General features: G+C 49.1%; 10 protein-coding genes across 10 annotated transcripts; 5 read left to right on the top strand and 5 right to left on the bottom strand.

Moving 5' to 3' along the window:
* Positions 1-104: 104 nt before the first annotated feature.
* On the top strand, positions 105-2,504 carry VE01_10070 (uncharacterized protein). Its single transcript, XM_018279477.2, has one exon. It carries the CDS (start codon positions 287-289, stop codon positions 2,351-2,353), a length of 2,067 nt encoding a protein of 688 aa, XP_018125847.1. The 5' UTR covers positions 105-286; the 3' UTR covers positions 2,354-2,504.
* Positions 2,399-3,786, bottom strand: PUP1 (proteasome core particle subunit beta 2). Its single transcript, XM_018279476.2, has 3 exons — positions 3,492-3,786; positions 3,343-3,390; positions 2,399-3,283 (listed from the first exon to the last, which is right to left on the bottom strand). Exons 1-3 carry the CDS (start codon positions 3,615-3,617, stop codon positions 2,630-2,632), a joined length of 828 nt encoding a protein of 275 aa, XP_018125858.1. The 5' UTR covers positions 3,618-3,786; the 3' UTR covers positions 2,399-2,629.
* A 121-nt stretch (positions 3,787-3,907) lies between these two features.
* VE01_10841 (uncharacterized protein) lies at positions 3,908-11,922 on the top strand. The gene is made up of 5 exons (XM_059464290.1): positions 3,908-4,290; positions 4,351-5,032; positions 5,083-10,403; positions 10,452-11,648; positions 11,708-11,922. The coding sequence occupies exons 1-3, from the start codon at positions 4,201-4,203 to the stop codon at positions 8,769-8,771; spliced, it is 4,461 nt and encodes a 1,486-aa protein (XP_059320273.1). The 5' UTR covers positions 3,908-4,200; the 3' UTR covers positions 8,772-10,403; positions 10,452-11,648; positions 11,708-11,922.
* Positions 11,923-12,186: 264 nt separating this feature from the next.
* On the top strand, positions 12,187-14,281 carry YDJ1 (Type I HSP40 co-chaperone). The gene is made up of 4 exons (XM_059464125.1): positions 12,187-12,607; positions 12,656-12,725; positions 12,780-13,610; positions 13,667-14,281. Exons 1-4 carry the CDS (start codon positions 12,572-12,574, stop codon positions 13,984-13,986), a joined length of 1,257 nt encoding a protein of 418 aa, XP_059319286.1. The 5' UTR covers positions 12,187-12,571; the 3' UTR covers positions 13,987-14,281.
* Positions 14,191-16,102, bottom strand: TRM82 (tRNA (guanine-N(7)-)-methyltransferase non-catalytic subunit trm82). The gene is made up of 3 exons (XM_018279474.2): positions 15,555-16,102; positions 14,760-15,503; positions 14,191-14,704 (listed from the first exon to the last, which is right to left on the bottom strand). The coding sequence occupies exons 1-3, from the start codon at positions 16,031-16,033 to the stop codon at positions 14,338-14,340; spliced, it is 1,590 nt and encodes a 529-aa protein (XP_018125859.1). The 5' UTR covers positions 16,034-16,102; the 3' UTR covers positions 14,191-14,337.
* On the top strand, positions 16,055-18,666 carry VE01_10066 (uncharacterized protein). The gene has a single exon (XM_059464124.1). It carries the CDS (start codon positions 16,475-16,477, stop codon positions 18,590-18,592), a length of 2,118 nt encoding a protein of 705 aa, XP_059319288.1. The 5' UTR covers positions 16,055-16,474; the 3' UTR covers positions 18,593-18,666.
* HEM12 (Uroporphyrinogen decarboxylase in heme biosynthesis) lies at positions 18,567-20,179 on the bottom strand. The gene is made up of 5 exons (XM_018279472.2): positions 19,945-20,179; positions 19,852-19,893; positions 19,258-19,793; positions 18,810-19,203; positions 18,567-18,759 (listed from the first exon to the last, which is right to left on the bottom strand). Exons 1-5 carry the CDS (start codon positions 19,997-19,999, stop codon positions 18,686-18,688), a joined length of 1,101 nt encoding a protein of 366 aa, XP_018125861.1. The 5' UTR covers positions 20,000-20,179; the 3' UTR covers positions 18,567-18,685.
* Positions 20,180-20,273: 94 nt separating this feature from the next.
* Positions 20,274-21,856, top strand: RPP0 (ribosomal protein P0 (A0) (L10E)). Its single transcript, XM_018279471.2, has 3 exons — positions 20,274-20,793; positions 20,848-21,591; positions 21,763-21,856. The coding sequence occupies exons 1-2, from the start codon at positions 20,440-20,442 to the stop codon at positions 21,430-21,432; spliced, it is 939 nt and encodes a 312-aa protein (XP_018125860.1). The 5' UTR covers positions 20,274-20,439; the 3' UTR covers positions 21,433-21,591; positions 21,763-21,856.
* Positions 21,674-24,821, bottom strand: MSH1 (mismatch repair ATPase msh1). Its single transcript, XM_018279470.2, has 3 exons — positions 24,309-24,821; positions 23,472-24,264; positions 21,674-23,424 (listed from the first exon to the last, which is right to left on the bottom strand). Exons 1-3 carry the CDS (start codon positions 24,762-24,764, stop codon positions 21,752-21,754), a joined length of 2,922 nt encoding a protein of 973 aa, XP_018125863.2. The 5' UTR covers positions 24,765-24,821; the 3' UTR covers positions 21,674-21,751.
* A 34-nt stretch (positions 24,822-24,855) lies between these two features.
* ALTA7_3 (Minor allergen Alt a 7) lies at positions 24,856-26,188 on the bottom strand. Its single transcript, XM_018279469.2, has 5 exons — positions 25,997-26,188; positions 25,837-25,922; positions 25,364-25,760; positions 24,989-25,305; positions 24,856-24,940 (listed from the first exon to the last, which is right to left on the bottom strand). Exons 1-4 carry the CDS (start codon positions 26,021-26,023, stop codon positions 25,207-25,209), a joined length of 609 nt encoding a protein of 202 aa, XP_018125862.1. The 5' UTR covers positions 26,024-26,188; the 3' UTR covers positions 24,856-24,940; positions 24,989-25,206.
* Between the last annotated feature and the right edge of the window lie 1,232 nt (positions 26,189-27,420).

Below are 27,420 nucleotides of genomic sequence, written 5' to 3'. Positions count from 1 at the left end.
AGAATATTATTACTTCTTATATTATTATTTATATTATTATTTACTGCACTGTACCCCAGGTCGTTCCTCTACAATAGCTGGGGTAGATGGCCCGCACATGAGTCCCTCGTTGTTTGTCCGCCTTCGGCCCCCTGTCCAGTTCGCACTACTAGTCTACATAGTCTAACGCTTAACCTTGAAGGATTTGACAACGCCCCGCGTCAAAAGCCCTAACGCAATATATTAGCCTCACTACGGACTCGAGGCTGAGAAACCGTGAGAGGTAAATAATCAAATTTTTGGAAGCATGGCTAAGGACAAGAAGTCTAAATCCGACGGGAAAAAAGCCAAATTAGAGGAGAAAAAAAAGAAGCAGGTTAAGAAGGGCCAGAAGAAAGAAAAGGCGAAGAATGCCAAGGCCAATGAGAGTGATGCCGAGGATATAGATTTGGACGCTGTGCTCGCTGAGTACACCAGGCAACAAGAGCAATTTCACAAGGTCTCTGAGACAGCTTGTGAACCGCCCAGATCGCGGGCTGCCGCCACCATCATTCCATCGCCGGCGAATACCAACGAATTATTTCTGTTCGGCGGAGAATATTTCAATGGTGCCTTAGCTACGTTTTTCAACGATCTTCATGTATATCTCACTGATCGAGACGAGTGGAGGATTGTGACGTCTCTGAACACCCCTCTTCCCAGATCCGGTCATGCGTGGTCTCGAGGCGGCAACGCCGGTGGAGTTTATCTATTTGGCGGAGAATTCTCCTCTCCAAAGCAAGCGACGTTCTACCACTATAATGATTTTTACAGGCTGGAACCGTCTACGCGTGAATGGACGAGGCTGGAGTCGCCAAAAGGTAAAGGTCCACCGGCAAGAAGCGGGCATCGTATGACGTTCTACAAGAACTATATCATTTTGTTTGGAGGCTTCCAGGATACGTCTCAGCAAACCAAGTATCTAGCTGATCTCTGGCTTTATGATACCCAAAGCTTTACTTGGCACAATCCGGTTTTGCCACCGGCCTCCCAGAAGCCTGATGCACGATCGTCGTTCAGCTTTCTGCCTCACGAGAACGGCGCCGTCCTCTACGGTGGATACTCCAGGGTCAAGGCCACAGTTACAGGAAAACAAACGAAAGGAGGAGGCCAGGTCCAACGAAATGTTCTGAAGCCGCTAGTCCACACCGATTCATGGCTATTGCGCGTCGTCCCTCCTGCCGCTGGTAGTGCTCCAAAAACGCCTCCCAGTGTACGATGGGAACGACGAAAGAAGCCTGCAAATACGCCGAATCCTCCCCGGGCCGGGGCGACAATGGCGTACCACCAAGGCCGAGGCATTGCATTTGGTGGCGTTCACGATGTGGAGGAGAGCGAAGAGGGTATTGATAGCGAGTTCTTTAATACTTTATATGCTTGGAACATTCAACGTAACCGCTACTTCCCTCTTACGCTGCGTAAACCGCGCGCTGCGAAGAAGGTCAAGGTGGCGGAACGCGGAACCAGGCGAGGCAGGGGGCAGGCGAATGAAGAGGAGCTGCTACGAAATCTAGCAGCGATCGAAGCCGGAAAACCGTACGAGGACGCAGATGACAAGGAATGGGATCTTCCCATCGAAGAAAAAGAAGGATCTGATAAAGTTGTTAAAGAAAACGCCTCGGAGTTTCCACATCCAAGGTTCAATGCCCAGCTTGCAGTTCAGAATGACGTGCTGTACATCTATGGTGGCACTTTTGAGAAAGGAGACCGTGAATATACCTTCGATGAGATGTACGCAGTCGACCTAGGAAAGCTAGATGGCGTTAAGGAGATCTTTCGACGTGAGCCGGAGAACTGGCAAGGAAGTGAGGATGGAGATAGTAGTGAGGATGAAGATGGAAGCGACGACGACGACGAGTACGACGAGGATGGCGAATCTGCAGATGAGGATGCAGATACGACGGCTCAGGAACAGAAGCCATTGCACAGCGAATCGAAACGGAAAAGCAACAGGGCAACAGCTGATGACGACGCAAATTCAGCACCTGTTGAGCCACCAGTCGAGGAGGAAGTAGAAACCAGCGCTCCAGTCGTGGATGACCCACGGCCCCATCCACGACCATTTGAGTCTCGTCGCGAATTCTTCGTGAGGACGTCGATTGAATGGCAAGAATTGCTTATGGAAAGTCTGGCGAAGCGTGGCTTGCAAATTGAAGGTTTCTCTGCCAAAGAGATCAAGACCAAGGCATTTGAGATGTCTGAAGAGAAATGGTGGGATAGCAGAGAGGAGATCACAGCGATGGAGGAAGAACAAGACGCTGCTGGCATTGGAGAGGTTGTTACCTTAGCTGACCGTGGTGATGCGGCAGCCACAGGTGCAGCAAGACGGCGATGATCCTTCAAATTTAGAATAACGATGGCATGATCAAATAGGGGTATACTCGGCAACTTTTAAGACTGGTTATGTTTACTGCATTGTGCATATCCCCTTGTTACGACTAGTAATAAAGTTACGAAGCAGTCAATGCATCACCAATTCCACCCCGAAAAAATATTGAAGCAAAACACCTATTCAGGCGCTACATGCCTTGGATCCAGTAGAACACATACGCCTAGTCTCCTAGTCTCCCGTCTCCCTCTCATTATAATACATTTGGTGATTTCCACGACCTTAGGTGTCCAAATCCATCTTCTCCGCAATAGCAGAATCGGCGCTCTCCAGTTCATGGACAGTAACATATCTGCTGATATCCTCCTTGGTGGTGATCTTTTCGTTGAGCACTGCAGTCGTACCCCGCTTGAAGACATAGCTCTTTTGCTTTTTACTCCGCTCGTTCGGCTTGATGTAACCCCTCTTGAGCGTTGTCATATCCTTCTTAATGACAGCCACGTCAACATTTGATCCAGAGCCCAAATCGTTGAAAATACCAGCTTGAATGGCATTTGATGCAAGCTCGATCGCTTCCTCCTCGGTTAACTTTGACTTCCACTGCGTCTCGAATACAGACATAGCCGCCAATGACCCACTGCCCATAGTCACGTAGGGGAGCTTGTCTGTGCTACCATGTGCATGGACAGTGTAAAGGCCGACGCCAGTTGGGTCAACGCCAGCCACAACCAAGTATGCTCCAATGTGACCCTGGTACTGGAATAGGTGCTGCTTCAGCATTGTCATGCATGTAACAACACGAGGCTTACGGCCGGTCGACAGAGAGTGTAGCTCGAGTTGAGAAGAGATAAGTGAGGTAGTGAATTCGGTATCAGCCGCCGTACCAGCACCGGCGCACCAGATTTGAGGTGCGATGTAATGGAGTTTTTCGCAATTCTAGTTTAGAAGTCAGATAATGTTTTGAGATTGGCATCACCACTCAGGTCCGTCCGTACCTTGTCCGCAACTATGGGCCCGGATGTTGCTCTCGTATCGGCTGCGATCTAATGAAGGTTCTCGTTAGCAAGTGAAAGGGTGCTTGCCAATGGCATGATAGTGTCCAAAGGGCCGGTCGTAGGGCTTCAGTCCAAAGGGTTCAACTCACAACAACGCCTCCTTCAAAGATGCATCCCACAATTGTGGTCCCCGTGCTGGTTGCTTTTGGAAGTGGCACTCCTCTTGCATGCAGGGCAGCATTGCGCGTGTGGTTTGAGAAGTCGAATCCAGGCATCGTGACAAACGAAGCTCCGTGGAGTCTTCTTGTGTATGAATAATGCTCCGACGGAATGTAAAAGGCAGAGAGAAGACCTTGGTAGGGTGTAAAGTGTTGTAGTCCTCTGAAGAGCAGTGTGTTGGGGTTGGAATGAGAGCTGTAAAGGTCATGAAGCTGACGAGGTGAGCTGTAGCCTTGGTCTATTCACCCACCCATTCTGGCTTAGGTCATGCAGCTTGACGCGACAGCTCCACGAAACAAGTAGTCACGTGGAAAATATATTTATGGTTTACTGACAGTAAGACCAACCGCGAATCAAGAAATCACTTTGCATTCAGCGTGGCCAAATACTTTACATCAACTACGGGCTCCTACACATAATTTCCATGAGGTTCCGTTCCCAGCAAACCTCTGTACGTTGATGGGCGCGTCGCAACCTAAAATACACATACGATTCTTGAAAGGCCCATCACTTTCGTTCGTCGAAGCACTATTTGAAACCGCGCCACATCGCGACCAAATGCTCAATTTGCCGTTAAGCAACCAATATACAAGCACGGAATAGGATCACTTCTGTTGTACTTCGCGACCTGCGCGAATCATGGCTTTCAGCTTTGGAAATGCCAGCCAGACGGCCTCTGGGTCGGGGCAGGCCCAAATCGGCCCTGATCTCCTAGATATTCAGACAGAGGTACGCTGAGACCAAAGGATGCACTCGTTATTTTGACTTGTAAATATGCTGACAAAATAGGCATTGGGCTTCTTAGCTATTGCTGGGGAAGCCAAATTACAGCTGCTTCCGTCCCCATGGCCGAGCACGAACCTGCCGCCACCTACCTCATCCCTCATGAGTATCGCTCCGAAAAAAGGGCTTGTTGCCGCTGCAGGACCAGATTGTGTTATATTAGCGACGACAGAGTCAATACGAAAAGCATACGAAGGACCACGGATAGGCGAAAGTCACACTCGCCCATTTCACGCGCAGTTGACACTCCCGATGCCCATGAGGCTCTCCCAGGTGACGTTTACAGCCGACGAAACGTACCTGGTGTTGTCTGCTGAGGTCGGAGGAGGCTTGGCTGTCTACGAGGTCCAAAATCTTATGAACGGGTCCCAGGCGTCCTCTTTTGAAATGTCTACAAACTCGGCCCCCCTCCGAGCCGCAGTTCCAAACCCAACACCCGAAAAGGGTGAACTCCTGGCCATTGTTACCATGGACGGCAAACTCATGGTAGCTAATCTGAAAGAAAGGAATTTTATATCCGGCGCTACTGGTCAGATCCTTAAGGAAGGTGTAAGCTGTATTTCCTGGAGCGTCAAAGGGAAGCAACTAGTCGCCGGCCTTATTGATGGCTCGGCTTTTCAAATGACCCCCGAAGGTGTGGCCAAAGCACAAATTCCTAGGCCGCCAGGTGTTGACCCCGGCTACCACGGTATGTAATGATCGAATCTTTTGCGCGCACGATTCTAATCCTACTGGCAGTCTCTTCTATCACATGGCTAGAAAATGACGTCTTCATGATGGTTCATAATCCGTCGAACATTGACGCCAACAATGCGCCCACTTCTGTATTCCATCTTGTGACTCGGCTACCAAAGTCTACAGAGCATATTTTTCAGAAATTGGCCGATCCAGCCCCAAACTTTGGTTTGAACCGCAGCCCGCCTTATCATTTCTTACTACGCCTTAGAGACTTCCCTCCGAACCTTCGAGATCTTATCATTGTGTCGTCCACCGCGTCTACGGATATTGGGCTTTTCACAAGATCTGCGGTTCCTTTAGTTTCAGACAAGCCCGCTGATAAGGTAACTGATGTCTTCACTATGACTGAGATGTCGGATGATTCTCGGCGAGCACAGTTGCCTGTAAACGAGGCAATGGAAGACACATCGCCCATAGGAGCGATTCTAGATCTATCTTCTAGAGAGAGTGTTCCCAGACCCATTCCAAGTGATGAAATGGACGAGTCTCGAACGCCTTTGCCAGCTTTGCTCGTATTGAACAATGAAGGGGTTTTGGCTTCGTGGTGGGTCGTATATTCGGAATCTGTTCGTCAAGGAACTTCATATCCTGGTTTGGTTGCAGCGGCCGCGTCCCAACCCGGTGGTGCCATGCAGCCTCTTTCATCCAGCCAAAATGCACCCTCCGTACCAGGTTTTAACCAGACATTTGGCTCCCCATCAAACGTAGGGAGTGCATTTGGCGCCACAAACAAACCCGCATCCTCCTTTGGTAGTGGAACCGCATTCGGGGGTCAGCCTAATAAGCCGTCGGGTTGGCCTAGCACGTCTTCCGGCCCGGTGGCTACAACTGGACCTGCCTTTGGAGCACCTTCCTTTGGCACCCCAGCCACACCAGCTTTTGGTGGCCCAAAATTTGGCACCCCTACCTTCGGGAACGCGGCATCACCGGCTTCGGGAGGTGTTGCTTTTGGTAATTCTGCACTTCCAGGCAGCCGACCTTCTCCATGGAGCGCGGCAGCATCAGGAGCGCCAGCAACCACATTTGGTCAACCCTCAGGTCTCGGAGTGGCAGGAACTACAGGCTTGGGAACTGCAAAGCCACCTGGCTCTGTGTTTGGGTCAGGCGGTGGTTTAGCTGCTCCTGCTACTGGTGGATTTGCTTCATTCGCTAGCAATGGCGGGTTCGCAGCTGTGGGCACATCACAGAAAGACCAGGGAAATATATTTGCAACTAAATCGGAATCTACAAGCTTCTCATTGTCGCCGAAGACAGTTGATAACACATCCAGCTTTGGCTTCAATGGTGGAACTCCAGCTGCCCCGCTTAGAGGCACCTTTGGTTCGCAGGGTTTCACTTTAGGGTCGACCTTTAAACCTGATAGCTCTCGCAAAGACGATGGCCAAGGGACTGGGAAAGCTGGAAGTGGTCCATTCTTTGGCGGCGGATTCGGAAAGGCTCTGGGAGAGGCCCAGGTATCACCTATCGTTTCTAGTCCGGAAGCAACTATGGATGATACCACTGACTTAGGCCAGGAGCCCACTGTTGCTCCAAAAGACACTGTTACGGAACCAATTATTAAAACAGACGAGGGCCTTCTAGGGACTGGACCCGCCATAACCGCCCCTAAATTTCAGTTCCCGACGTCACAACCAAAAGCTATTGGCCCTGGGGGGCCAGCACCTAAACCGACCAACACTACGGCGCCAAATGTGCAGATCCCAAGCTCGACAAGCTTTAGCTTCGGGCCTCCAGTCGGAAGTACAGAATCGAAAGACACTGCCAGCCATACCAGGGAATCTGCACCCGTTTCTGAATCTATTCCAGTCTCGAAGCCAAGATTACCATCGAGTAACGATGTTAGCCAAAATTTACCCAACGTGACCAAGGCAGAACGCCCTTCTGCTGTTGCCTCCCAAGAGAGCCAACGGGTTAGCGACGCCCATGTTCCGGCCAAAAGTCAACTTGATGCACCTCTACCACCTGATTTCATCAACCTGCCAAAGCCGCCTGCTACCCAGACGCTCAACCCGGACAAGCCACAACAAAGCAAAAGCCTGCCGTTCCAACAAGCAGATCTTACCCCCCCGCTCCATGTGCCGTTTAGCCCAGGAGAGGGCCCAGGTTCTGATTATTCTGATGTCGGGGATCAAAGTTATAGTGACGATGAGGAAAAGAGTGATGAAGACAGTGCGAACGAAATTGCCAATGCGGACGGCAATACACCAGGTTTAACCCCCGAAAGTTCTTTTGACAAGCCCAATTATGCAAATCGTGGAAACGCAGCATTTGCCACTGGCCCTCTTAGTGGCCACCAACCACCTTCTAGATCACTTTTTGGAGAAATCGGAAACCGCAATACTCCTGTTTTGGCGCCGCCTAAACCGGAAAGTCCACGATCGCCAAGCCCTATTCGTTCGTCTGTCCCAACCCGGCTTCTTGGCAGGCCGGACGCATCTCGATCAGTTAGTGCTCCTATTGCAGCATCACAAATTTTGGGTGCCCGTGCGGCGCCCATCTCTAGCAATGCTTTTGGGAAGGCTGGTGAATACGGAGAAGAAGAAGCCAGACGACGCACTGAAGCGTCCAAGAAGAAAGAAGCTGAAGAATCCCAAGCCTTGGTGGACATAGAAGATGACAGGATGCAGGACTTTCTCAGCAGAGACGTAGAGGGCACAACAAGGCTTGATGAGTTTGTTGCACATCAGGACTATGTTGGCGGCGCAGACAAAGACAGCATACCGTTCCAAGTTGAAGCTGTCTATCGTGATATTAATTCCATGATAGACACACTGGGTGTAAACTCACACACAGTGAGAAGCTTCACTAAGGGCCATACTGAGCACTACAAAGATGCCGGTCGAGAAAGAGCCGACTTGGAAGGAGATGAAACATGGTGCCTCGGAGAAATCGAAAATCTATCTAGCATCATCGAGAAAGACTTGTTGAGGGAGCTTCAACAAGGCTGTATTAAGGATGTTGACAGCAAGCTTCAACTTTGTTCCAATTTCGTCAAGGAATTAGTTAAGCTACGAACTCGCACCGAGGACGCCCTGATAGTTATCACTTCCAGTCGCGATCAAGATCACATAAACATCAACAGGTCTCAGCCATTAACAGCTGAGCAAATCGCACAACAACACGACCTTCGAAAAGATCTGGCACATTTTCAGAAGCTCCTTGGTGACGCCGAGGAGCAACTTATCATGCTTAGAGCTAATATATCATCCTTTACCGGCTCTGGTGGGAAATCGGGCCCAGGTCCAACTACCGAGGCCGTTATGAGGACGATTGTGAAGATGACAGCGATGGCTGAGAAACGCAGTGGTGATGTGGATGTCATAGAAAACCAAATGCGCAGGCTGCGGTTCAGCTCGGTTACCAGCAATGACCGTAACAGCCCCGAAGGCTCTCCATTCGCGAGCCCAACAAAGTCCGCTATGCGCCATAATACGACTTTCGCCAAATCTGGACGTCCATATACGCCAGACGGGACTCAAAAGGGGTCCCGCGCCCTACATATGTCATTATCATCGTCTACACGGTCGCAAAATCAGTCGACGCCGCCACGAAAGAAACTTGAAGGGTTCACAGAAGAAGATAAATCAACTATCAAATGCTCCTTCTCAAGAAAAAGAGAGGTTACCGATAAGTTGAAGTTGGCGTTGGAAAGGTCCAAAACCAAAGTCCGTCCGATGGAAGATGAATGATGTCTTGCCATTACGGACAGAATGCAAATTACCCTTTAAGAGGCGCTCTCTTTCTCTAGACTTTGGGGTTCTTCCTAAATGTAGCTTCAGGCTGTAATGATTTGGGACCAGACACATACGAATAATGTTTATCGAGGAATATCGAATGTCATAAATACTGTATAAACATTTCCAAGTTAACTTTTGGCGGTTCTTATTGGCTGCTGACTAATGTTCGTGAATTGCAACACCTCGTTTCCGTGATGCTTACGGGCGTAACAACGCCTCTTGTGCCTGCTATATGATCCTAATCCAACATCAAGGAACCAAAGTCTATTTTCGCACGCAGCCTTATTTCGGGGCTTTGATACGAAACCAACTCTATTTCAATCCAACCAAGCAAATTCTAGCTCAAACTTGTTAGCGCGTTCATGCACCATACCTCTTTGGTCCCCTTCAATGCGCCCATCTCGTTTTATTTACCCCGACGATTAAACCATTCACAATCTCATTCTGGATATGGATCCATATCCTCCGTGGCAAAATGGCCCACCCGATAATCAACTAACGGGCCACCCCCCTTCTGCGGACGGAACAGCAAGGCTCCAGGCGCTTAGTTCTAACTCTAATTCTACAAGTGGCCCTAGTCCTAGCCCTGTAGCTGCTGCTCTCCCGGAAACTCGTGTTAGGCGGCGGAACCGCATGATTACATCTTGTTTGGAATGCCGCCGAAGGAAGCTCAAATGTGATAAATCTCATCCGTGCGTGAACTGTACCAAAGGCCACCGAGACTGCATATTTCTGGCCCCGGCACTCGACCAAGCTAGCCGGCTAAAATTAACGGAGATAAAGGACCAAGTCGGATCCTTGGAGAGTTTGCTTGGGAAGGGGCCTCAGCAACCGCCTTCAGCTGCTACCTTGCCACATATTAAAGGCAATCCAGCCGATATTAAGGACGAAGACTTGCCACAAGCAGAAGATGAGAAAGACCTGGAACCAACTCCGCTCGCCGTTGTGGACGCCGTATACGAGGATGATGCCGACGATGATCTCCTCGATCTTGGTATTCAAATAGGCAGGATGAGAATTACAGAGAGAATTGGAGGCTTCTTTCGACCGCGCCTCGCTCAGGAACTGGCGTATTCCCTATATGACACGTCGAAGCCGCCCCTCTCGCCAGACAATAGCAATACTACCCGATCGGGCGTCCAAACCTACCAATATCTGATGCCTAGTCCAGCATACATTGCGCCGGCTTCGGGGTTTGTTTTTGGCCATGCTGATAGTGGCTCTTCTCTCATTGACTATCTGCCTACGCGGTTAGCAGCGGATCGCTTGGTTAAACAGTATTTTACAGTTGTTCACCCTGTCGCGCAATTGCTTCACTATCCCAGCTTTGAGAAGGAATATGAGAACTTTTGGGATGATATTTCGCTTGGAATTGAACCTCCTACTTCGTTGCAGGCAATCGTGTTTGCTGCAATGTTCTCTGGGGCGGTCAGTATGAGCGAGATGGTTATTTTGAGAGATTTCGGTGTGCCTAAGGACCGGTTAATCGATAACTTCAAGTCGGGCACAGAGACAGCGCTTAGCAAGTCTCACTTTCTACGCACTACGAAGGTTGAAACCTTGCAGGCATTTGTTATGTATCTTGTGAGTAAATGGATGCCTCAGTTCCTAATTTCTTCCTAACAGCATCAGACCCCACTATGCCGTGCAGAAACATCACGAGCGCACTCGGTTTTAGTCGGAGCAGCAATCCGCATGGCTGAATGCATGGGCCTCCACCGAGATGGCGAGACATATGGGTTGAACCCCATCGAGACCCAAGTTCGACGACTGATCTGGTATCAGTTGTGCTTCTTAGATATCAGAACGTGCGAGGCTCAAGGACCAAGGCCATCGATACGTAGAGGCGACTTCGACACTAGGTTGCCGATTAATGTTAATGATGTAGATTTACACGCCAACGGTAAGCCTGTGACTGGTGTAGACCGCTGGGTGGATGCAACATTTACGACGATGAGGTTCGAGGTCAATGAGATGATGAGACTTATCTGGAGTGAAAGGCCTCGCATCGAGTCTCGCAAGTCAACATTAACGAATCTTCTTGGCAAAATCGAAGCTTTCCGACAGCACTTAGCTGAGAAATACGACCATCTTATTGACGAGCGCGTACCCTTTCAAAGGTTTGCAAAAATGGTTAAAAACCTTCTATTGGGGCGCCTAACTGTCATGGTACTACACCCTTATCACAACTCTGTCCAGAACATGATGCCTCCACGGCTACACAAAATGCTGATAGCTGCGGCAACAAATACCGTCGAGAATGCCATGTGGATCGACAGTGTGCCTGACGTGCATCCTTGGGCTTGGTATGGAGGAGCATTTAACCAGTACCATTCAGCATTTTTGTTACTTTTGGATAGCCACTTCTTCTCCCATGGCGAGAACCTGGACCGCATTTGGCATTGCCTGGACTACGTTTTTGAAACCGACCCCTCTGAGCCGCGGGAGGTGAAAGCTCGCAAGGTTCTCTGCGAACTACAAGAGAAGACTACGGTGTATCAACAGTTCCGCAAGATGCGTGCATCACCGTCAATGCTCAAGCACGTTGGACAACGGCCCCCACGAAGAGTTGATAGGAATATAAATTCAGGCGCATCGTCGGTCAGTGCACAGCATGGGGATGCAGGGGGCACAAAACCCTCTTTAATCGGCAAAGTGCCTGTGCCTGATGTCGTTTTTGCCGGGGTTTCCAATGGCGAGGCTCTTTGGGCACTTCCTAATTATGGGAGTCCTGCGGGAAGTAGTGACTCGGGGGGTGTTCCAGGCCAAACCAACCCTGTTCAAATGGAGAATACAAAGATGGAATATTCAATGCCCGAAATTGACTGGGTAAGCGTCTGAGGGCAGTTAACATGCTCACTCAATTTTGCTGACTCTGTGTTACCCAGGATGCGTTTGATATCTTGTTTCCACCGAATGAATCGGGTGAAATGATGCAACAGGCGTATGATAATGTTGACAAGGTGCCTGTGTGAATAGCGCAGGCCATATGGTATGATGGGAGTTTATAGGATAGGTAGTGACGATAGCAAAGGTCACAGATAGTATAGAATTTACTGGAAATTTGGATTACTCTACCTGCAGGATTCGGATATAGATAGAGATTATAGCTAATATAGTATTTGATTGCTCTTCATATCCTCATTCTCATTCTCATTCTCATCGTTGTTGCTCTCCTTTCCTCCTTTGCGTCTGCGTCTGCGCCTGCGTCGGTCCGATTTGTTCCGCCCCTTGCCTAGTTTTTCCGCCCCGCCACCCGCGCGGCACCGCCACACAGTCTATCCGATTCTCTGGATTTCCATTAGGCTTAGCTTCGACCATGGAAAGGGCCCTTTGAGTAAGAAATCCAACTCAAGTTGCGCTTAGCCTCCACCTTTTCACTCGGAGCCTTTTTCAGCCTCGACATTCATTTTATTCCACCTTCATCCTCTCCCCTCCCCCCACCATCAAACGCCCCCTCTTCAAAAAAAAACATCCCCAAATCTTCGACCGCTCAATAAGCCCTTCTACCCATATTCAAACCCCCCGGGCGCCATAAAAAGTTTATCGGCCCATCATAATAAGATAAGCTGTGCATCAAGCACATTAAACAACAGCTCGTTCAACCATCATAGCGATAGCCTTGCGTGCCGGACACCACACCTGGACCGCTCGTGCCAATCGACTGTACCGCCATCGCTGTTTGCGTTTCAATACCTCGCCTTCACCCGATATATCCGATCTTACTGTGACTACGGTCTCACCGATCCAACATGGCGAAAGATACCAAATTCTACGATCTACTTAATGCAAGTCTTCCGCATCGGACTCTGGAGCCACTACTAACTGTGCTTTAGGTCTCTCCAACATGCACTGAGGCGGAGCTGAAGAAGGCATATAAGGTTGGAGCCTTAAAACACCATCCAGGTAAAGGCGAAATTCACCACTCAATAGCATCCACCAGCTAACGTTACCGTACAGATAAGAATGCACACAACCCAGATGCAGCCGACAAATTCAAGGATCTCTCTCACGCCTACGAGATACTTTCTGACCCCCAGAAGAGACAAATCTATGACCAATATGGAGAGGAGGGTCTCGAGGGAGGTGGCGGAGGAGGCGGCATGAACGCTGAGGATCTCTTCTCTCAATTCTTCGGCGGCGGCGGAGGTGTCTTCGGCGGTGGTGGTGGTATGTTCGGCGGTGGAATGGGCCAGCGTGGGCCACCGAAAGCCCGCACCATCCACCACGTTCACAAAGTATCTCTAGAGGATATTTACCGGGGCAAAGTTTCGAAGTTGGCACTACAGAAATCCGTGATTTGCTCCAAGTGCGATGGCAGAGGCGGCAAAGAGGGTGCTGTCAAGAAGTGTACTGGTTGTGACGGACACGGCATGAAGACTATGATGCGCCAAATGGGTCCCATGATTCAGCGATTCCAAACTGTCTGCCCGGATTGTAACGGAGAGGGAGAAATCATTCGCGAGAAGGACAAGTGCAAGCAATGCAATGGCAAGAAGACCGTTGTAGAAAGGAAGGTTCTTCACGTTCACGTTGACAGAGGTGTTCAGAGCGGCCACAAGATCGAGTTCCGCGGCGAAGGTGACCAAACACCAGGCGTTCAACCAGGAGATGTTGTGTTTGAAATCGAACAGAAGCCGCATGCAAGATTTCAACGCAAGGGCGACGACATATTTTACTCCGCAGAAATCGATCTCGTCACAGCCCTAGCCGGCGGAAACATCTTCGTCGAGCATCTGGACGAGAGATGGCTCAGTGTTGATATTCTGCCCGGAGAAGTTATAAACCCAGGTAAGCTTACAGCGGATTCCCACGTCAAGAGTAGTTGGATCTTACTAACTGCGCAGGCTCCGTTAAAATGGTACGCGGCCAGGGCATGCCTTCACATCGTCACCACGACTTCGGCAATCTTTACATCCAGTTCGACGTCAAATTCCCCGAGAAGAATTGGACAGCCAACCCCGCTGAATTCGATGCCCTCAAGTCTATTCTGCCGCCGACAGTCCAGCCGATCCTGCCACCTGCAGAGACGATGACAGAGGCGGTTGATTTGGAGGACGTAGATGCAAGCCAGCAAGCACGAGCTGCTGGCCATGGCATGATGGATGATGAGGATGAGGACGGACACCCTGCTGGTGCTGAAAGAGTCCAATGTGCATCTCAGTAATTGACAACTAGACCACTTGGAGAACCGGCGGATAGGGAATCACAGCAATGACGCTTCTCCGTAGGTTCTACACCTTACTTTATGGGCACATTGTGATTAGCTCTGAACATTGCATTCGGGCAATCGCTGATCGCTTCTAAGCGTGGATACGGTTCCTCATTTAACTCAGCGGGTTTAGCTGGATAGCGAGTTATTCCTCTCGCTCCCCAGCGTTGATTCTGCGTTTCATTGTAATAGGCGTTTAGAGATATAGACAAATCATGAAGACTAGTAGGCATGAACCAGTTAACAATTAGCTTTGGTATTGCACCTTGGTCCATAAGTCTACGAATTGAAATTGTGCGTGTTTGCTTATTCCCATCCTGCACGCTTCCGCAAGTTTCCCAGATTGTAGAGAACATTCCACCAGTCAACATTTGCCGCTGGCATTGTTTGGTGATCAACACCAGTAATATCAACCTTTCCAAAGTGGGAAGCCACCGTATTCCAATCCTTGCCATCGGATTTGATGACCTTCAAGGGAACTTCCGCCCCAATCGTTTCCACGTCTCTGAGTTGAACTACCGAACCGGGACAATGCCACAGGTCAACCGAAACGATCAAGGTATTGTTTTGTACGATTGTAGCCATGGCTAAAGGATTTCCGTTGAGAGGTAAAGTTTGATAATGCGAAAGGTTGCCAGCCGGGGATAATTCGAAGAAGAACAATGCTGGGACACTGTAACCAATTAGACACAAGGCATCCAAGTCAGCTACACGCAATCAACACTTACCCCTCACATGTAACAACAACACTGCCAGAATTGCTGTTTGGCTCTTGCTGCAGATGCTTTATGCCCGAGACTATGACCTTCGGCGAGTGAGAGTCATCATTGGCCCCAATACCAACGCCAAGCCCTTCGCCAGAGGATCCGCGTAGAACAAGCTCCACATGGGATGATATATTTACCTTTTGGAGCAGATCCCCTGAAAGCCAATCCCAAACAAATAAATCATCGTCGCCTCCACCGGAGATCAGGAGGCGATTAGCGGATTTTGGAAGGCATAGCCTGCTCACAAACTCGCTGTGCCCCAGACAATAGGCTTCAATTATATGCGATTGCGGAATTCCTCGAGACACACGTATATGTTCATCCCTATCAGCAGTGATAATATAATTGCGCCCACATTCCTCGACCAGTGCAATATCTGTCAACATTGAAACATGTCCAAGTAATAACTGTTGTCCCACATTGGCTTCGACTTTGTCTGCCTTGGCTAGATTCTGCTTCAGCTGGTTCTGGAGTGCTCTGCGATTCCGTGCAGAGTGAACTGTAAGATCATTCGCGGAGGACACAAATTGCTTGGGTTTTTCGGATAAATTCTCATCCTCAACTAAGGGTGCTGTCGTGGCGTCCTGTCCTTCCGGTAAATCCATAAGCAAGGGAAGTGAATAGACATCTCCAAATTTGTCAGCACAGATGATCGCAGAGCCCGATGGCGACAGTGTAACAGCGCAAGGCCTTTTTGGCATGGACCTGAAAATGATTAAGCTCCGAGCCTTAATTTCAACGAGCTAGAGAGCTTACCTCTCAGATATTTGTTGCAGATGGCCGCCGTCGTGCCGAAGGACTCGAATTGTCTTATCCTCTCCCGTTACTATTATTACATATTTTCCATCATTCGATGACGTCAATGCAACAATATTAGGATATATTGAGGTCTTTGTAGTTGTTCTCTGTGAGCATGCTCTTGGATTTTCGCCTTTTGGCGCCCTGCCAACGGAAGAGGATTCCTCGTTGCTCGGATCCGACAGTTTTCTCCTTTTGGCTGGCTGGTTGGAATCTGATCCTGTGGCTTCTATTGAAAGGGCACCGGAGCCCTGTAACCCATCTTCATCGTTTGGAGGTTCGGATTGAGTGGCTAGAGCAGTTTTATTCAGTTGGTCCGGGCAAGCCCATGATGAGATCTGAGACCCATCGAAGAGATTGAATGTCTGCAATGTGTGAGCACTTGCAGCAATAACAAACTCTCCAATAACTTCGACACACTGGTATGCAGCGTACATATTTCGAATTTAACGAGGGTTGTGAATTTTCAAAACTTGACGTAAAGCTGGAGGTATAATTACTCGTTGTGAGCACCATCTATCTACATTTATTTTTTGGCGATAAGTAAAATCGTGGTTTGGGCAAGTCCACGCGATTTGGCGCCAGCCACACTATGATTGGCTGAGATCGGTCATCGTTACTTCTTCGTCTTTGACCACCGACAACATCCCTCCTCCCGAGAGCCACCCCACGACGACAGCAACGCAGTATCTATTGTCAATTAAAAGCGACGAGCTGAACCTCGACTTGCTGCATCGAATGCCACTTCCTACTATACCATTACGCTGGCTGTGGCTTTGTGGCTCGAATTGAACATTCCAATCTGCTCTCTCGAAACAGCACAGATTTCGCGCCAATTGGATCCTATCCAATGATCTTGTAAGATCTGGATCAACTATATGTTGCTAGGGCGGACACCCTGCTGCACAGCAGTGAAGCGAAAGCTACGAGTCCCATCGGAAGAGATATGGATCACCGACAAAACCCTGGCGTGGGCATTTCAGCGCTTATGCCTTCTTTCGAGGCCCTCGAGACGCCATGGGACGTCGGTACCCGGCCCCATGGAGTGCAGGCGGCGTTTAGGCAAACGCCGTATGGCTCACTTTTCAGAGGCAGTTCGACCACCCGCCCATGATTTCGCGGCTTTGTGGGGATTCAGGGGCGCCAAAGAGAACAACATTTGGCAATGGGAGGCGCCGCATAAACCGCCAGAACGAGCTGCTACGGATCAACTGCCATCTTGGCTGATGGATCTGGATCAGTCGAGGGCCAATAATCCAAACCAGAATCATCTGGAAAGCAACGATGGCCTCGTCCCCGTCTTACAATCAAATGCTACGGACGACTTGGAGTGGTTTCGTGACCGCATCCGCGCCAAAACGACACCCATTGATTTCTCAGATATCTGTGGGACATTTTGCCAAACGTTCAAGCAGAGTTTGTCCTTGGGGCAAGTCTCTGCAGCTGTTCTAGCCGGAAGTATACGTGAAGTGCCGCGCCTCATTCGAGACAATACCGCTAGCAAGGACATAGAACATGCTCTCTGTATCTCATTTTACCAGGCGACATGGAGAGGCATCATGGCATGCAAGGTACTTCGACCAGCTGAAATTGAGCCAGAGGTCTTACGATTATTGCTCACGAATCTGCCTCGCCTCCCGGTACATATGTCCGCCGCTCTCATTTCAGACATTCTTCGGTCCATCACCGATAAACAAAAGCACGAGCTTAAAAAAGAGATTTATGCAATTGGGGCCTCACTTTTCTCGCCTGATACAAGCGCCTCGCACCCCGAAGAAATATCCCAATCTACAGAAACCGCCAAAGCAAAATACTCGCCGCCTAGAAAGATGTTCTTGAACATATATGTCTTGAAAGACATAGTTGGGGCCCTGATGGAAACCTTTGGGTTGTATGCGCCTGAAAAGCAAGCAAGGGAGGAAATATGCCATCTGGTTCAACTATCCACGGCTTACGCAAGCAGGGTCATCTTCTCTGGAAGTGGGAGGTCCACAGAAGTTTTAGTACGAGAAGGGGAGGATCTGCGGACGACATTGCTCAAGCTCATAGCGCGTGGACCTTTCGCCTCCGAAGCTTTGCTGGTACAGGCGTGCATGATAATACGGGCTGAATATCGCGATGACAGAACAACAATAACCCTTCCGCGGTTGCGTCAACATGTCCTATGCGATATAATGTTTGAATATTGGGCTGGGACGACGCCTAATACGTCAATAGTGAAAGCCCATGCTGCGTTTAAGGCTTCGTTTCTATGTCCACATAAGCCTCACCGTTCTATTATTCATTTATGCACGGCTTTAAAACAACAGGCAATATGTTGGGACGAGAAAGTTGCCTGTTATTTGCGAATGTTACGCCGCATCCGCGGTGAAAGTGACAGTGTGTACTACTGTTTGAAACGCCTCGAGCAGGCCAAAATCTACCTCAATGCACCGACTATCATGAATGAAATGGCGGCACTACATACCAAGAATTTGCGTCACGCGGCGAAATTGCAGCGGCTCTATTCAAGAGATCGCCCAAGAACATACGAAATTCCTCTCGAAAAATTTCCGGGTCTTGCAATTGCGATGATTCATGATCCGTCGTGCAATCCAAGGGATATATTTGACCTACTTGGGGGATTTCGGGTCTGGAAAGAAACACACACAAGCTGGGCGAGAATACGCTTAGTGGAGAAGATGGCTTTTGAATTTTCGCAGGTCGACTTCATCTCGAACAGAGTTGCACTCAGGAGTATCGCATGGTGCATTCGGTACCTAAATCACCACAAAGTTCCCATATCCAGTCTCATTATTCGTGTCTTAACTGATATTGGCATCGAGGGGAATATCATAGAGAAGGGGTCGATTAGTCGCGGCAGGTTACAATGGGTCCTGGGCATTATTGAGCGAACGGAGGGTAAAGTGGTTGCGGAAAGAATAGAAGCAGTCGTCGTTGACGCACTACACCGAGAAAGGGAGCGAAGAGCTCGAGAAGATTGTGTAAAGATATAGGACCCATAGATGTATTCATAGTAGTTTTAGGGATCACACCCAAATTGGTAGATATGCCATCTATATTGACACGAATTATTTATGTTCTACTTCCTAGCTGGCCGTCAATCGACGGATTTCCTCAAAATAGAACTTGAGGTCGTCTGGATTCACCTTTGGTGTGATTCCTACACATTTGTTAGTGCTACAAAGTATGGAATATATAACGGCGGCTTACCATGGCCCAAATTAGCGATCCATCCCTTTTTCCCACCACCATAAAATCCATCAACCATTTCCGTAACTGCACCCGTAATCGCATCCTTCGTGCCGTAAAGAATCCCTGGGTCAGCATTGCCTTGGAAGACAACAGACCTATCACCTCTAATTTTGACGGCCGCGGCCGGATCTTGCAGCCAGTCGAGTCCAACAACGTCGTAGCCCAGGTCACAAAGAGCGTCAAGAGCATGCCAAGCGCCTTTGGCAAAGACTATCATCGGAACAGGTTCGAGCTGCATCTCTGCAAGTCTTTTAGGTAAATTTGCTGAGATATAAGCCAAATATGGCTGAGAAAATTGTTTGAACGAAGCTGGAGAAAGCTCGGCTGCCCAAGAATCAAAAACTTGGACCATCTAATGCAGCGTCAGTTATTATCATTGCCACGGAAGAAATATCGAGGATAGTACCTGTGCGCCTGCTTTGACTTGAAGAGCAAGATGTTCAACGCAAACCTCGGCAATCTTTTGGAGAAGGTCCTTGCTTGCTTGCGAATGTCTAAATACCCAAGTCTTTGTTTCAATGAAGAGCTTGCTGCCGCCACCCTCTACCATGTAGCAGAGAAGAGTCCATGGCGCCCCGCAAAAGCCAATTAGCGGAACGCGGCCTTTCAGCTTGTGTCTGGTCATGGTTATGGCCTCGTAGACGTATCCCAGCTCCTTGGCAACGTCCACTTCCTTTTTCATGACTCTTTCGTACTGGCCGTCGGTTGGTGACGTGAGCGGCTCAGGGAAATGAGGTCCTTTCTTGTCAATCATTTCAACAGTCATGCCCATAGCCTGTGGAATGACAAGAATGTCAGAAAATATTATGGCGGCGTCAATGAGGCCCGCAAAGCGCTCAATCGGTTGCAAGGTAAGAGTCGAAGCGATATCTGGTGACCGACAGCACTCAAAGAAGTCGTTCCCAGCTTTGGCTTCATGGTATTCCGGCAAATATCTCCCAGCTATTGAAGTGTAAGCTTGCCGGGTTGTATATTTTGGTTTGGGGCGCCATATATTTACCTTGACGCATCACCCACGCAGGTGCTCGTTCCACTTCTTCTCCTTGGATAGGTCAGTCTATGGCTCGCATCATATGGGGAAGTATATATATACCCCTGGCGGCCCGTAAAATAAGGTCATTTTGGATGGGTTCGAAGTTGTGTGACATCTTGACGTGTGGTAAGATAAGTTTTGGTAGTGGAAATCAATCTGTATGAGGCGCGATGTGTGGAGTATTTTGCCCCTCACAAACCGTCTACGAAAAGATCCCAATGACGCCCCGGCTGCCTCGGTTCTGTTACAAAGCTAGTTAGTCACTTAATATTGGCGCGGAGATGCCTTTTTCCCCTCCAAACTAAGATAAGATAAGGAATTTCGAAAAAAAGAGCTCTAGAAGACCAACCTAGCTATGAGGCCTGGGTAATTAGGCATCGATTAATTCTTGTGTGCTAACCGAAAGGAAACCCTAGAGAACCACAAACCCAAAAATATTTGCCGAGGACTTCTTTTGCGATATCATCAACATACAAGCAGTCCAATCTCCGGGCGCATTATTTCAATTCAATTATATCTTGACCCTTAAACATCCTACCTTCACACTAAGAAGATATGGGGGGCAAGACCGCAAACAAGGCCGGCTATTTCGATAAGCTGAAGGGCCTTCTCGAGGAGTATCGCAGCATCTTCATTGTCTCCGTCGACAATGTCAGCTCCCAGCAGATGCACGAGATCAGACAGTCTCTCCGCGGAGAGGGTGTTGTCCTCATGGGAAAGAACACCATGGTCCGCCGTGCCATCAAGGGGTTCGTCGGTGACTCCCCAGAGTGGGAGCGCCTTCTTCCATTCGTCAAGGGCAACATTGGATTCGTCTTCACCAACGCCGACTTGAAGGATATTCGTGACAAGATCCTTTCCAACAAGGTTGCCGCCCCAGCCAGAGCTGGAGCTGTTGCACCGGATGATGTATGTTAAATCGACTTCTTGTTTGCCAAAGTATACCTACTAACCTCCTGCCAGGTCTTCGTCCCAGCTGGTAACACCGGCATGGAGCCCGGAAAGACCTCTTTCTTCCAGGCTCTTGGTGTCCCAACCAAGATTGCCCGTGGTACGATCGAAATTACCGCTGATCTCAAGCTCGTTGAGGCCGGTACCAAGGTCGGAGCCTCCGAGGCTACCCTCCTGAACATGCTCAACATCTCTCCGTTCACCTACGGAATGGGCATTGCTCAGGTTTACGACAACGGCAACACCTTCCCGCCCCATGTCCTCGACATCAGCGAGGAGCAGCTCCTCAAGGCTTTCTCCAGCGCCATCACCACCATCGCTTGCGTTTCGCTCGCCGTCAACTTCCCAACCCTTCCTTCCGTTATGCACTCTGTTGTCAACAGCTACAAGAACGTTCTTGCTGTTGCCGTCTCCACCGAGTATAGCTGGACCGAGATTGAGGAGCTCAAGGAGCGCATCGCCAACCCAGAGAAGTTCGCCTCTGCCACTGTCGCCACTACCTCTGATGCCCCCAAGGCCGCTGCCGCCGAGGAGAAGAAGGAGGAGTCCGAGGCTGAGGAGTCTGGTGATGAGGGCTTCGGTGGTCTCTTCGATTAAGCCAGATTCTGCCTTTCGTAGTTTGAATTACTCAGATATACGAATCGAGCCTGATACTGCCTTGAATACCAGTCCACGTCCCGCATTTCAGTTCATTGATGTGACATCCAAAACAGCCGGCAAAGTAGCATCCAGTGGTCGAAATATTCGTTACTAAAGGTCAGTTAAACTTTTACTTCTGTTGCAACTCTCACATGATTATCAAAATTGCTTTTTAACCCTGATCTCAATGAAGACAAAACCCATACAACAACTTATTTATGATGTGAACACATCCAACCATTGTTAAAACTATTATAAGTTACTTGGCATTTGCTAACTACTTTCTAGGTTCCCCATCCAACACCTTTTGTGCGATGTCAATTGCAGCCTCCGGTAAACCTGCCAACCTAGCTACCTTCAAAGAATGACTCTTCCTATTGACCCCTCTCTTCAACTTATGCATGTAACTGAACCCCCCGTTTTGATCCTCAGCAACATCTGTGCACCAGTAGCCTACGTTCTCCATATGACGTGACATATCCCCTACTGCATGGAAATGTGTCGCAAACAATGTACGACATTTGTTAACGTGGTATAAATGATGGAGGCATGCAAATGCCACGGCAATGCCGTCTTCTGGTGTGGTTCCGCGTCCAATTTCATCCATTATAACGAAGCTACGCTCTGTGGCGTGCTTCAATATTGTGGCCGTCTCCATCATCTCCACCATAAATGTCGACTGGTTGCGGTACAAATCATCGGCAGAACCAACGCGGCTGAAAATTTGGTCTACAATACCGATTTCTGCGTATTCGGCTGGTACGAAGGAGCCAACCTGAGCCATTATTGTGATCAATGCATTCTGACGAAGAAATGTGCTCTTCCCACCCATGTTTGGTCCTGTTATGATCCAGACGCGGTCTTCGTCGCCAACAAGGCAGTCATTTGTGACGAAGCTTCGCCCTTGCTGCTGTAGACCAACCTGGACCGTGGGGTGGCGGCCCCCCATAACTTTGTGGGCGGTAGTGTTATTCAAAACAGGGCGGACGAGGCCTTGATCATTTGCATGCGTCGCAAACGAGCAGGCGACATCTAGCTCGTCCAGGACAGTGGCGTTGCGGCGCAGCTTGACCAAAATCTTGATGACCTCTTCACGAAGCTTTTGGAAAACCCTCTGTTCCTCGGCGCGTATCTGAAGTCGGACTTGGTCTATTCTTCGGCCCAAATCTGTCCACTCTGGGTGGTGGAATGACTTGGTGCTTTTGCTAGAGCTGACACTTCTCATTTCTGCCATACGTTTGGCATCTTTTCCCTTCACATGACATATATGGCCCAAGCCAGGTGTCCAACGAAGCGCGAGGGTTGTTGCGTCAAGTTCTCGCTGAAGATTGTCATGCAACTTTGCCTTGTCCTCGTCAAGGCTCAGCAGGTCTGCATGCAACCTCTTCAACGATGCACTTGCCAGAGGTTTCATAATCCACACTTGAGTGTCCTCACTATAGTGCTCGCGTATGCTTTTTGTCGTTTTCTTGCCCCGGCCTCGCTTTATTGCTGCAATATCGTCCGTAGAGCCTTCGGATGTCGCAATCTGTTCCGCCATTTCCATAATCGTTCCTGCTTCTTCATCCTCTATTCTATGTTGCTGCACAACGCCTTCTTCATCGATCGCATTTCTGATTTTGCTTGCTAGAGCAAGCGGGCCATCGAGCTCAATGCGTGAAAGAAGCCGTGATAAGGACTCTGGTGGGGATGATTCCGGGAAGCCTGGCCCTTCCTGTAGCGTCGCTCGTATCGTTGACGCCAGTTCTTGCGTTGCCGATATAGTAGTTGACAAAGCTAAAAGGTCATCTGCATTTCCTCTTCCTAGAGCGAACTTCTGGACTAGGCGTTGAGAGTCATGACAACGTCGAAGCAGGGTCATCAGTCGCTCTCGGAGGGCTGTATCTCCAAGTATGTGGGCTACAAGATCTAACCGGTCGTTTATCACCTGAAGTGATGTCGAGGGAGCACCTAGTATATATTAGAAAAGCTCTTCTCTTAACTGGTTGCGAACATACCAAGCCACTCTTTCAGTAGTCGAGAGCCGCTCTTTGTGACTGTTTTTCGCAGTGCATGAAGCAGGCTCCCAACATAGTTGCCATCCCTATAGTTCTCCATTATCTCAAGGCCCCGTAGACTGTTTCTGTCTATGGCCATGATCTCCTGTGAACGGTATTGAATGGGAGGCTGAAGCTTCAGACTCAAGCCCTGTAGGCGAGTGCCAACATACTCCAACAGCAGACTTCCAGCATCAACTTCTTCTGATGCAAAACTGGCCACTATATCAGCAGGCATCTTGCTCTCCAACATCAGTCCCCACGAAGCCATTGGCTTCCTTTCTTCCACTGAGCAGTATGTAATCACGTGGCGATCGTCACTAAGCACTGCCAGTAAACCATCAGTTGCCGAGTTTTCCTGATCCTTCTCAAGTACGATTTCCCGTGGCCCGATTCGCGAGATGGCACTTGACAACAATGCCAACGTTGTCGACTGTGTGTAGAAGTTGCCGGTTGAAAGATCCAACCATGCCAGGCCAACTAGCTCGTCTACGTCCTTCCGCTCTGTCTGGGAAACACTGCGGCCGCGCTGGATTGCGAGGACATAGTTATTTGATAAAGGGTCAATGAAGTTTTCATCAATCAGAGTTCCTGGGGTGACAATGCGCGCGACCTTCCGGTCATGAAGCAGCCCTCCTGATTTGACTTTGGTTGATGTATCGTTGGCAAACTCCTCGGCAATTGCAACATAACGATTCAAGTCTTGAACTAGTACCTTCAAGAACCTGTCTAGCTGAAAGAATGGGAAACCTGCCTGTGGAAGTTAGAGGGGGCAGGCTACCTGAAGGGCTAACATACCATAGACACGGGACCAGCATTTGTCTTTTTCTGGGCTACCTTGAGATTAAGGAGAGGGCCAAATTCTTCCGCATGCTCAAAGTAGAGTTCATAAAATCCACCAACGCGTGTAAGAAGAACACAATTTTCAAACTTTCTCATATTGGTCTGGGCCTGGAGTACCACGGTTGGATACGTCGGCGCTTCATCTTGGCTTGGTACACTGACAGGCGCGCAAGGAAGTAGCCCCTGTGGTAGATCTTTAAGATTTAAAGAAGTGCTGGTTGGCGGTTTCCTTTTGGGGACTTTAGGAACTTTGGGAATTTTGGTTTGTGATGAGTACTGGGATATCTGTGTCACGTGTGTAACATCATCGCGACTGTAAACCTTCGTTCTACTACACAGGCGGGAATAGACAAATAGAGGAGCTTGACCCCGAATGGCCTTGTCGCAAGTGCTGTGCCTGGGTCTCCACATGAGCGAGTGTTTGATTTATCGACCTTCGCCTGCACTCATAGTTGTATCCCTTTTTAGGGTTTCCAGGATGACTGAATAAGGGGTTGAAAATGCTGCCTTCACATCGATTACACTAGTCTATTTCGGGCATGGTGGGGTTGTTGCCATCGCGTTTGTTACCTACCAAGGTCGCCGCTCTCTGCAGTCAGCACAACTTAAATATCACTACATCAATAAAAACATACATTCACAGCGAAGAAATACAGATACTCAAGTGAATCCCGGCAAACTGTTTCTTGAGAGACTAGAACATGTAATCTGCGAAACACAGGAGCAACTTCCATTGTTCTTCCAGCCAGATATGATGGGCTGTAAACCCAATCCACTTTCGTTCCACTGTCTTGACAGGTCGATGGTAGATCTTACCCTGTCTGACTGTTATTTTAGAAGAGACACTTCGTAATTAGAAGTTGATCTTGTTGAGCGTAGCTCCAAAGCTCTCGCCTTGGATGGTTGCAAGCTCCAGCTCCAGCGCTGTTGGCTGCCTGGATCCATCGGATGCCTGGTTCGTCTGTCAGCTTCCAACTTCAAACAAACATATCATAGGAATCCTTTCTTACCGCATAGGTTCCAGCACCCCATGGGGAGCCTCCATGGACCTCCTCCAAGTTCGAAATCTGTGCAAACGCCGGCTTGTATCCGAGAGGAACGTAGATAATTCCGTGGTGCGTAAGTGTGGACAGGGAGGAGATGGCCGTGGTCTCCTGTCCGCCACCAGGTCCTGCGGTGGAAACGAATACACCCGCATACTTACCCCAAAGTCCGCCAGTTGCCCAAAGCTTTCCGGTGGCATCCCAGAAGGCCTTCCACTGTGCTGGGAAGTTTCCGTAACGAGTGGGGATACCAAGGAGGAATGCATCATAGGTCTCGAGAATCTCGGGTGTGATTACGGGCACGTCTGGCTTGGCTGGAGCATACATCTTCGTCAAGACTTCCTGTGGCAGCGTCTCGGGGACTCTGGAGAAGTAAGTAAGTTAGTGCATTGCTCGTTAAACGATGGCTTCAACCAGGAGAGTGGTGGTGTTATCCTTACTGGTAGAGGTCGGCATTGATGCCAGCCTTCTTCAGACCCTCCTGCTCGGCAAGGGCCAGCTTGTGTATGTGACCATACATGGAATACTAGAAAGGTGCGGGGTTAGTCGGGGAAGCCCAAAAGACGATTGAACTCGAAGTGAAGAGAAGAGAGAGCTTACGAAGACGATTGCTACTTTTGGCGCCATGATGAAGAGTGCTGTTGTAGTTTGTAGGTTGGGTTTGAGTTTTGGGTTATGGGTGAAGTGGGTTGTTGTCAAGAAAGATAGACTAGAGGAGGGGCATTCGGGAAGGTTATATACAGAGCAGAGGGTAAGAGCACAGCAGTACACAGTGGCTCCAGGGGGTGTGGGTGGGTGGGTGGGTGGGAGGTGAGGGGAGAGGGAGAGAGGAGGGAGGGATGGTGTGATGTAATGGGAAATGCAATCAGATTGTGCACATCATACATATTTTATCTAGTTATAGTAGGGTATACCGGGGTATAATACGTATAATACGGGTAGCACAATATGGCCGGCCGTACATGGACTTTGTTCCTAAGCCAAGGAAGGTACACGCCTAGAGTAGTAGTGTTACAGTACATAATCCCGTTGTCCGTGTTGTCCTTTTCTTGTCCTTTTCTTGTCCGTTTCTTGTCTTTCTACCCAGTCGAAGTGGTTGAAGTAGGTGTAGTGGGGTAACTGGCTGGCGTGTGCCCCGCCTTACATAAGGTTTGGACATCGATGACAGAGCAGCTGCCCCGCCTTGTTACTCTGCCTTATGTACTTTACTGTGTATGCCAAAGCATGCCTCAGCATGCCTCAGCAGCCAGTTTGCAGTCACGACAGCCAAACGACTGCAAAACGACTGCAAAACGACTGCAAACCATGCTCCAAGTACCTTTCCTCTAATCGTCTTTATCAACTTTATCAACTTTATCAATCCTTCCGTAATCATTCAAATGTTCGCAAAGCTAGTTAGTTGTTCATCAAGTGTTCATACCTAATATATAAGGTATGATGAACAATCAAAATGTCGCCATGCGACTACGTGACAACGCGACAACGCGACTACGCGACTACGGCCGAATGACTGGCGATAAAAAGAAGCTTTCGTAAAAGCAGTCCCCGGATTACTGTCTATTACCAATATTGTATTTGTACAGTACGCGCACGCGCATACTCGAGTGCGGCCCTTGTCCTTGCAGATTGAGCAGTCTCCGCCAGGACTGTATTTAGACACGGGAATCCGTCCCTAGAATTTCCCATACTGCTTCTCTCTCTCCGGTCATTCATCGTGTTCTGCGATACTGTACTGGAACAATTGTATCAACTACTCGCACTACTCGAACAATTGTACTCCATGAGCTGCGAACGAGTCCCCGTCTATCGTGCAACTAGTTACGCGCCTCTGCTCTGCGTTCTGTGTAATCCTCAGATCCGACGATTATTCCCCAATGGGGCCTGCCTGGGGGTTTTAATAAGAACTGATGGTATGGAGATGGAGTACTCTATTTGTACTAGCAAAAACCGGTTAATTGTTGCCAAGAGAACACAAAACGCCTCAACCTTGCGAAGGCCTTTGTTTCATAATACTGTTCATAATA

Source organism: Pseudogymnoascus verrucosus (genome assembly GCF_001662655.1).
Source record: "Pseudogymnoascus verrucosus strain UAMH 10579 unplaced genomic scaffold scaffold_68, whole genome shotgun sequence".
NCBI lineage: Eukaryota > Fungi > Ascomycota > Leotiomycetes > Thelebolales > Thelebolaceae > Pseudogymnoascus > Pseudogymnoascus verrucosus.
The sequence above is the reverse complement of the archived record's forward strand: the minus strand, read 5'-3'. Positions and strand labels throughout refer to the sequence as shown.

Bases quoted from the DNA above. Each gene is read 5' to 3' on its own strand.
- VE01_10070 (XM_018279477.2), top strand. From the start codon at position 287: ATGGCTAAGGACAAGAAGTCTAAATCCGACGGGAAAAAAGCCAAATTA.
- PUP1 (XM_018279476.2), bottom strand. From the start codon at position 3,617: ATGCCTGGATTCGACTTCTCAAACCACACGCGCAATGCTGCCCTGCAT. The intron at 3,391-3,491 runs GTGAGTTGAACC...AACCTTCATTAG, and splicing joins TCTTTGAAGGAGGCGTTGTT to ATCGCAGCCGATACGAGAGC. The intron at 3,284-3,342 runs GTACGGACGGAC...CTTCTAAACTAG, and splicing joins GGCCCATAGTTGCGGACAAG to AATTGCGAAAAACTCCATTA.
- VE01_10841 (XM_059464290.1), top strand. From the start codon at position 4,201: ATGGCTTTCAGCTTTGGAAATGCCAGCCAGACGGCCTCTGGGTCGGGG. The intron at 4,291-4,350 runs GTACGCTGAGAC...CTGACAAAATAG, and splicing joins TCCTAGATATTCAGACAGAG to GCATTGGGCTTCTTAGCTAT. The intron at 5,033-5,082 runs GTATGTAATGAT...TCCTACTGGCAG, and splicing joins TGTTGACCCCGGCTACCACG to TCTCTTCTATCACATGGCTA.
- YDJ1 (XM_059464125.1), top strand. From the start codon at position 12,572: ATGGCGAAAGATACCAAATTCTACGATCTACTTAAT. The intron at 12,726-12,779 runs GTAAAGGCGAAA...GTTACCGTACAG, and splicing joins AGCCTTAAAACACCATCCAG to ATAAGAATGCACACAACCCA. The intron at 13,611-13,666 runs GTAAGCTTACAG...CTAACTGCGCAG, and splicing joins CGGAGAAGTTATAAACCCAG to GCTCCGTTAAAATGGTACGC.
- TRM82 (XM_018279474.2), bottom strand. From the start codon at position 16,033: ATGTACGCTGCATACCAGTGTGTCGAAGTTATTGGAGAGTTTGTTATT. The intron at 15,504-15,554 runs GTAAGCTCTCTA...AATCATTTTCAG, and splicing joins CTGCAACAAATATCTGAGAG to GTCCATGCCAAAAAGGCCTT. The intron at 14,705-14,759 runs GTAAGTGTTGAT...AATTGGTTACAG, and splicing joins GTTGTTGTTACATGTGAGGG to TGTCCCAGCATTGTTCTTCT.
- VE01_10066 (XM_059464124.1), top strand. From the start codon at position 16,475: ATGTTGCTAGGGCGGACACCCTGCTGCACAGCAGTGAAGCGAAAGCTA.
- HEM12 (XM_018279472.2), bottom strand. From the start codon at position 19,999: ATGTCACACAACTTCGAACCCATCCAAAATGACCTTATTTTACGGGCC. The intron at 19,894-19,944 runs GTATATATATAC...GACCTATCCAAG, and splicing joins TATTTTACGGGCCGCCAGGG to GAGAAGAAGTGGAACGAGCA. The intron at 18,760-18,809 runs GTAAGCCGCCGT...ACAAATGTGTAG, and splicing joins GATCGCTAATTTGGGCCATG to GAATCACACCAAAGGTGAAT.
- RPP0 (XM_018279471.2), top strand. From the start codon at position 20,440: ATGGGGGGCAAGACCGCAAACAAGGCCGGCTATTTCGATAAGCTGAAG. The intron at 20,794-20,847 runs GTATGTTAAATC...ACCTCCTGCCAG, and splicing joins GAGCTGTTGCACCGGATGAT to GTCTTCGTCCCAGCTGGTAA.
- MSH1 (XM_018279470.2), bottom strand. From the start codon at position 24,764: ATGTGGAGACCCAGGCACAGCACTTGCGACAAGGCCATTCGGGGTCAA. The intron at 24,265-24,308 runs GTATGTTAGCCC...TAACTTCCACAG, and splicing joins ATGCTGGTCCCGTGTCTATG to GCAGGTTTCCCATTCTTTCA. The intron at 23,425-23,471 runs GTATGTTCGCAA...AATATATACTAG, and splicing joins ACTACTGAAAGAGTGGCTTG to GTGCTCCCTCGACATCACTT.
- ALTA7_3 (XM_018279469.2), bottom strand. From the start codon at position 26,023: ATGGCGCCAAAAGTAGCAATCGTCTTC. The intron at 25,761-25,836 runs GTAAGGATAACA...TTACTTCTCCAG, and splicing joins ATCAATGCCGACCTCTACCA to AGTCCCCGAGACGCTGCCAC. The intron at 25,306-25,363 runs GTAAGAAAGGAT...CAGACGAACCAG, and splicing joins GGGGTGCTGGAACCTATGCG to GCATCCGATGGATCCAGGCA.